At 44.0% G+C, this 8,129-nt stretch overlaps 1 protein-coding gene across 1 annotated transcript; it reads left to right on the forward strand.

Annotated features, from left to right (window-relative positions):
• The first annotated feature begins 3,753 nt into the window (after positions 1–3,753).
• Positions 3,754–6,069, forward strand: LOC142970676 (leucine-rich repeat neuronal protein 2-like). Its single transcript, XM_076111071.1, has one exon. It carries the CDS (start codon positions 3,754–3,756, stop codon positions 6,067–6,069), a length of 2,316 nt encoding a protein of 771 aa, XP_075967186.1.
• Positions 6,070–8,129: the final 2,060 nt, after the last annotated feature.

An 8,129-nucleotide genomic window follows, 5' to 3' on the forward strand; every position in this document is an offset into this window, starting at 1 on the left:
GACCGGTTGGATAAGATGAGCTTTATGTTAATGTTAGTGCAGAAATATATAAACCAATACACATAAAACTGATTGATTGGTTGAAAATGTATGAGAAATGGGGTCAAAAGACAACATAGTTTCAGTAGAATTAGATGCAGTCACTATTTCTATTTAGGTTACTACTTTCCCGCTGCAACTATTTATGAAGTGTTTAAGAAAACAGCTGTCGACAGGAGAGTCACTTCAGATTTTGGAGTTAGTGCAGCTTTGTCTTGTTTTTGTTATTATTACTCATCCTTGTATGGCCGGGGTGTTAATATGTTAGCTACTGTGCAGTTATACTAAACTTTCTAAAAGATCTGAGTCAGAAGAGTCAGGGGAGTAATAAGGGCTGCTACCAGCAAACATATTCATCCTGTTTATCCAAAGGGGAAAAGACTGTGGAGAGCTGGGAGGAGACAGAGTTATGAAAGTAGCCGCTGAGTCATGCAGATCTATTTCACACCCCTTTTAGGGGTGTGAAATAGTTCAAGTTATAAATCAGCACAAATCCTTTGTATACACACATCTACACACAGTGCTGGTTTCCTGAAAACACCGAAAACACCAAGAGCTTTGGAGAGCAAATGACAAAAACAGGGGGGGGGGGGGGGGGGCATCAAAATGAAATGATGAATCCATTATTGAGCAGGTTGCTTATGAAAAGATGAGCGAGAGGAGATGAAAGTGAATGGGTGATAGAAGAGTAAGAGGAGCCCCAGGAGGTAACTGCTCTTGTGTGTTTGCTGTTACAGCTCAGAGCTTGATAACATGCAGCACTTACACACAAAGTCCCTCTCTTTGTGCTTCTCATACAAATGAATGTCTGAATGCTAATCACTTTTCTCTCCATTTCAATAACTGTGCTGAATGTAATCTGTTGATTATTTCTACTTCTTGTTTGGGGAAAAAAACTTGACAAGCATCTCTCCGCACTTTCTCCTCATCCGCTAACAGACGCTACAGCCTGCGGAGCTGTACAGTACTTCCTGTTAGTCATGTTTTATCGCACCAGCTGCCAGGATGGAAAGACTTTGCAACCAAGGTTAAAAGTTAATCTGATGAAAACTTCATTTACAATCATACAGAACTGATTCGTAGAACACATGGAGGCTGATGAAAAAGAAAATACAGTTTTTTGATGCTGGTTTTCTTCGGTCCAGTCAGTCTTGCTTAATCTGTGTTCTTATCAATCTCTAAACACGGAGGCACAGTGAGGCTGGGAGATGTGTTTCCATAGCAACTATGCAGTAAGCCTTCTCGGCCTGTGTGATAGTGTGTGTTTGTCACTCACGATACCAATATCGCATAATATATCTCTAGTGTGTTCCACAGAAAAAAAGCACTTTCAGAGGACAAAGAACAGCAAAATGTCACACTCCCAACGTCTGCTCAATTACAAGTAAACTTAAATTAAAAATGTAAAAAACTAGTCGGTGGCACAAGCAGGAGTCACAGTGTGGGTGGGCAGAAAATCAGGCCGTCTAAGACTAATCAGGTTGTGAAACATACAGTATATGTTGACATAAATAAGCCATTTGAACTATACTTACCTGAATGCATCATAGTTTAATCATACAAGGCTTATACTTCAACATCAGCGGTAGTATTACAGGCACCAACAAAACAAACATTAACAGCATCTCATATCCTGGCACGTGGGTCACATATTCACACACACAGCTGATGGACGCAACAGCATCAATAATCAAACGTATGGATGGAGGTACAACGGCACCAACATGGCCAGTAAGTTTAAACACTTTAGTCTGGCACGGCGTCCACGTAAACCAATTGTGCACCCAATGAAAACTATACCCAATAAACAATCATATTGAAATAGGTCTAAATGTCCACTAATGTCCAAAATAGCTAACTTCTGATGATCACAGCAAGAGACAACGGGGCTTGGTGTTGAACCCTGAATGATTTCATTATAGTCTCTTTCAAAGGAGAGCAGGGACAAAGAGTTCGGTCTGTATGATGCCCCGATTCCAGTTTCCATCCAAATGACATCTGAAAGGAGTCTCCTGCTCCTCACAGCGTCTATTTGGGACAAAATTAAACAAACTGCTTTGTTTTGCCATGATGTTTTATCTTAACTTACATTAAAAGCAGCTAGCAGAAAGTAGGCCTCTGTTCCTCTGTGCAATGCACCAGTGTTGTGGTGTAATGAGTGACTGTGTCATCTGGTGACTTTCACCCGATTACATTGGTGTGCTTGTACTAATTTATGTAAATGGTTAGCGTAGATGATAAACACAGAGGAGTATTTATTTAAAATTGATAAAGTACGAGCAACCAAGATGGATTTGGCTGAGAGACAAAAGTTAGCATGGTGAAGTGGCTGTACACAGTGAAAGAGGAGGGGCTGCAAAAAACAACAAATGTTTTATTTTTATTGGTCACAATTGTGCACAAGCCGGATATGACAAAATAAAAATAAAAAATAGAAAATAGTTTATCTTCCGTTTCAATAGTCTTGAACCTTCTCAAAGTGAAAGCCTCTCTGTGACGGATTCACCCTCTTATCAGCATAGTTTCTCTGTTTTCAGCGAAGACCCTCCAAACACTACCTATCCAGCACCAAACAGCAGACAATCAAAATGAGCAACTAGCTATTAAACATAGTAGAGCATTTAGGAGCTACAGTGCCAGATGTTCTTCTCAGAAGTAGTTATAGAGCTGAAAGCAGAGTGAACACTGGACAGAAAAATTACTCCATATGAATGATGTTGCTCTATGTCTGCTGGAACAACATAACAACGTGACAAGGTGTTTACATGTTCTCGCTGCCCCCAAAGATGTCCAATAAACAATTAATGTAGATTTAATGAAATAAAAAATACTGCTGTTTATTGGATGTTACTTAATGCACAATAACAAACACGTAACCTTTTAGCCTGTACATACTTTATTGTGTAAAGTATATCCTGACTTCCATGTAGTCTGTAAATTAACCTGCTGTCAAGAACAGGTTGATAGCTGTTACTCTGACACAGACGCTGTCTCTTTTTTTGCTCTTTTTTCCTTTGGGCTGAAAGAAACCCTGGGGTCATCCATCTTCTTTCCTTCACTTCTCACTTGCTCTTCTCGGCTGCACAGCATTTCTGCAAACTACATCCTTGAAAACGTCATGTGACCTTGCCAAGACATCTATTGCATTTCGATTGCAGACAGATTTAGTTTACAGTAGGAACTGATGAGGTATACTGCTTAGAAATGTGTTTTGTATTTAATAGCAAACTATACTATAGCAAACAGCTGATTTTGGTTTGATCATTTTCATTTCTCTCTTTTTCTCTTCTTGTGTTTCTGACAAAACAGTGAGCCACCGCGCTGGGAGCCATGAGTCCTCCACCTGTGGCCAGGATGTGAGATCGATGGTGTGAGAACAAAGGCCGTCATCCAGCTACATCCATTGTGCAGTCCCTGTTCTACCACACAGAAACTAAAGTCTGTGGCTACAAAGTCAACATGCACATTTCAGCTTTTTGGTTGTGTCTGACTCTGTTGTAGAATGTTAACAATTGTATCGCTCTTCAATCGGTTTAGATTGTATGAATGACGACACTGACCCTTCTGGTCTACCTTTTACAGTTGCCACACACATCTTGAAACTGTTAATAACAAGACTTCACATACATTTCTTGTCCAAATGATTCCTCTCGCATCCTAACAACAAACTCTTCCCCACCTTGTCTGAATCAGCTCCTGTGACCTGCAAGGATTATGAGGCCGACTTTAGTGTTTCTACAGTCGCAGTGTCTCCTCTGTGTGTTGGTTGGTGTATGTGTGCCAGGCGTTGTGGGCTCGCTCCCTCATGCGCTACCATGGCACGTCACCTGCCCGGTGCGGTGTGTGTGTCAGATCAAGCCGTGGTTCTCCCCTGATTCTGTCTACCATGAAGCTCCCACTGTGGACTGCAACGACCTGCTCTTGACCAAGCTCCCCTTACCCATACCCCCGAACACACACACCCTGCGCCTGCAAAGTAACCTTCTGTCTGAGCTCAACACTGCGGTGCTGCACGGACTCGCCAACCTCACCGATCTTGACCTTTCCCAGAATCGCTTCAGTCGTGTCAAGACAATAGCTCAGAGCTCCTCCCTGCCCTCTCTACTGTCTTTACACCTGGAGGAAAACCATCTCAGTCGGCTCCCTGAGGCCTCCTTCTCCTCACTTCCAGCTTTGCAGGAGCTCTTCCTCAGTCACAACAACTTACACTCGATAGCACCTGGAGCCTTCACCGGTCTGGACTCTCTACTGCGTCTGCATATCAACAACAACAGACTCACCACTGTTGACCCTCGGTGGTTCAGGGCTTTGCCCCGCTTGGAAGTTCTCATGCTTGGGGGAAACCCTGTGGAGGCCCTGCCTGAGCGGGGCTTCCTGGCCCTGAAATCCCTCCGGAGTCTTGTTCTTGGTGGTATGGGTCTGAGAGGCTTGGCTGAAAAAGCACTGGAAGGGTTGGATGGCCTAGAAAGCCTCTCCTTCTACGATAACCTGCTGACAAAGGTTCCCACTCAGGCCCTGATGAGAGTGCCAGGATTGAAGTTCCTCGACCTCAACAAGAACCGCATCAAACTCATCGAGACAGGGGACTTCCGAGATATGGTCCACCTGAAGGAGCTCGGCCTGAACAACATGGAGGAGCTGGTGTCCATTGAGAGAGCCGCCCTGGAAAACCTTCCGGAGCTAACGAAGCTCGAGATCACCAACAACCCGCGACTGTCCTACATTCATCCTCAGGCTTTCCTCCAGCTGAGCAGGCTGGAGAGTCTAATGCTCAACTCCAACTCTCTGAGCGCACTGCACCAGCACATCATGCTCTCCCTGCCGAGTCTTCAGGAGGTCAGCTTACACTCCAACCCACTGCGCTGTGACTGTCTGTTTCACTGGGCCGCTCAGGAGGCCTCTCCCCATCACAGTGAAGACGCACAAACAGAGAGACATACACCTCGAATGGTGCGTTTCATCCAGCCCCAGGCCACGCTGTGCTCCGAACCTGCAGAGCTGAGAGCTCGCAGAGTGAGAGAGGTGTCCTCCAGGGAGATGTCGGCCTCATGTCTCCCCATGATCCCTACCAGCTCCCTCCCTTCCTACGTTGGGGTGAGAGAAGGAGGAAAACTGGTCTTGCACTGCCGAGCTCTTGCGGATCCACAGCCTGAACTGTACTGGGTGACTCCCTCTGGGCTGAGACTTGGTCCTGCACCGAGCCATGCATCCAAAGGTGTACCAGCTCCGGCTCCCTGCCACAGCCTGGCAGCCTCTGAGGGATTCAACCACACATCCGGCGTCTCTCACAGCCAGCCTCAAGATGATACTCCCTGTAATCCCTCTAAACACTACAGGCTATTGCCTGAGGGAACTCTGGAAATGAACAAGGTCACCTCCAGCGAGGCAGGGTTGTATACCTGTGTAGCTGAGAATGCACTGGGAGCAGATACACGCAGCGTTACCGTGGGTGTGCATGGCAGAGAGAAGAAAAGAAAGAGGGGGGTGGCTGCTAATAAGAAGGGATATCAGTTATTCAGCGAAGATGCCAGGTTGGAGGTGAGGGACGTTGGACAACACAATGCTATCCTGTCCTGGCAGAGCGTGCGCAACCTCCCTTCAACTCGTCTATCCTGGCAAGCCATATACTCAAACGCACACACGCCCACATACACCACACGCATCCTGGCTGGTACTCAGAGCTTCAACCTGACCCACCTGCAGGCAGAGACATTTTATAGAGTGTGTCTACATTTAGGGATTAGTGAGGGCACCACGCATGACAGCAGGAGATCAGGAAAGAGCAGAAAGCCTCAGTGCGTTTCATTCAGGACGAAGGATGTCCCAGAGCCTCAGCTCAGCCTGCAGCTAAGCCCAGAGCTGACCTCCACAGTAGTCACACTACTTTTGCTCGCAATCATACTGCTGCTGCTGGCAGGCCAGGGCTGGGACAATGAGCAAGGAAAACACCACAGTACCATCCTCCAGGAAATCGAAAGTCCTGACACTCCGATCATCAATCAAAAGACAGAAGGAAACAAGGCACCTTAGACCAAGCAAAGTGAGGAACTGCTTTAACATCAGGACTGCTGAGATAATTATGTTTTTGCACATTCAAATCCAGACAACAAACACTGACACAAAATGTCAAATATAGCCTACACTTTGTGAATAACAGCTAGAAAAGATCATCAGTCACAGATCAGAGCGGTGGTGCAGAAAGAGATTTGTATTTATTTTATATGCAGTATAAAGTATATATTGACATTGTTTGTGTGTTATTATGTGTTGTAAAGAACGCCTGAACCCTAACCAGGAAAAATAAAGTTGGACAATCATACTCCTGCAGCACAGTGAGTGAACACAGGAGAAACAAATGAGTCTGAGCTGCCGATGACCACTGGACCGAAACTAAAGACAACCTGATTCAATCCAGGGACAGAGACCTGCAGAGGAGAGCGGCTCAGACCTGCAGGGTATTTGTCATGTTTCCTGTCTACATGTTCCACAGACTGAACCATTCTTTCTCCGAGTAGATGAAACTCTGTCTCGAGTCTGATACTGAATGAAATTCTTGCATCGATGTAAACAACCCTTTTGCTTAGCTTTCAGTACCTTGGACTGGGTTGTACATCTCGCAGTACATAATACAGTATGCTCATCCTGATTCCGCGCCTAACAACCCACGCCTTCTTTAAGCATAAAAGTGATCTAAAAGTAATTGTGTTAAATTCTATTTTGAGCTATTATTCAATAAAATCTTTTTCATTTATACAATGTTACTGTTTATGTCTGTTTTCTTGCGTGTAAACCAAACTCAAAGTCACATATTAGAGATTCATCTGCAGCGACAACTCCCTGCATATCAGTATGCAGCTGCTGCTGCTCCACAGTAGGAATAAGCTCATCTGACACCCGTGTTCCCTACTGAGTAAGACCTGGAACTGAGTGAAGGCTTCAGACAGGTGAAAGTATAGTCAAATCAAGTGTTTCCTTGATGAGCAGTAACACAGGGAATTTTGTTCCCAAAAGATTATAATAATACAAATATCAATTGATTTGTCTCAGTCAGACTGCTCCTAATAACGTGAGTTTAACTTGATTAACACAATTACAGCAAACAAAACTCTTTCCAGTGCAGTAGGTAAAAGTGTCCTGATTTGCACAACTGATACAATTGAATTGTAATTGTTGGTGTATTCGTCCTTTAGCTTTATACCCCTGCCTAAAACATACAGTAAGTCATAACAATCACATGTTATACTAAGTGGTTGAAAGTAACTCAGTACATTTAATCAAGTACTGAACATAACATACATGTTTGTTCTTCCATTTTATGCTACTTTATACTTTGACTCCACTAAATTTCAGAGGCTAATATGTAGGCTACTTTTACTGCACTACATGTATTAGACAGCTTAAATTATACAAGTAAGCTTATAAATGTGAGATACTGCTTTAGCCTACAGAAAACAAATTCCAAATGTAGATAAAAAAATAGCTCCAACTACAACACTAAAATATTTTTTTTACTTATAATTCATCAGTCAAATAATCCCCTTATATGAAGTGCATCTAACAATGACAGGGCCCCTTCTGTCTCCATAACGAGGGCTTACATTGTTTTGATACCTTTGATATCTGCTAATACTTCTGAAGTAACATAAACCTTTATTTGCAATGAGGTATTGACACCCATATTCAAAAGGGTCCTGTTGAGTTTTCTTCTAAATAAAAAAGTAATGTTTACATTTAGAGTTACTCACCAACATGCACTGTGAGTTTCTTTGAGCTCTGACGAATATGTTGTTGCATTTCCGTCCTAATAACACATTTGCAAAGTCGATTTTGAAGTATTTTAAATCCTGCACTGTTTACATCCATGCTGACGGGCTTGCAGTTTTCTTCTTCTCTGCCGTTGATGGCGCTTCGTTGCATATCTTGGCGTATTACCTCCACCTGCAGACCAAGGGAATAGAGGCACACCATGCGAGTATTGGGTCACTGCAGCGCGCGTGCCATCGCTCGCGTGCACGAGACGAGCAAAACGGGGACCTGGATAATGAAAAACGCGCTACTGGAGGTCTGAAACGACACAGGGAAAACTTAAA

The sequence above is a fragment of the Anarhichas minor genome, unplaced genomic scaffold (assembly GCF_050575085.1).
Source record: "Anarhichas minor isolate MPS153535 unplaced genomic scaffold, ASM5057508v1 ptg000043l, whole genome shotgun sequence".
NCBI lineage: Eukaryota > Metazoa > Chordata > Actinopteri > Perciformes > Anarhichadidae > Anarhichas > Anarhichas minor.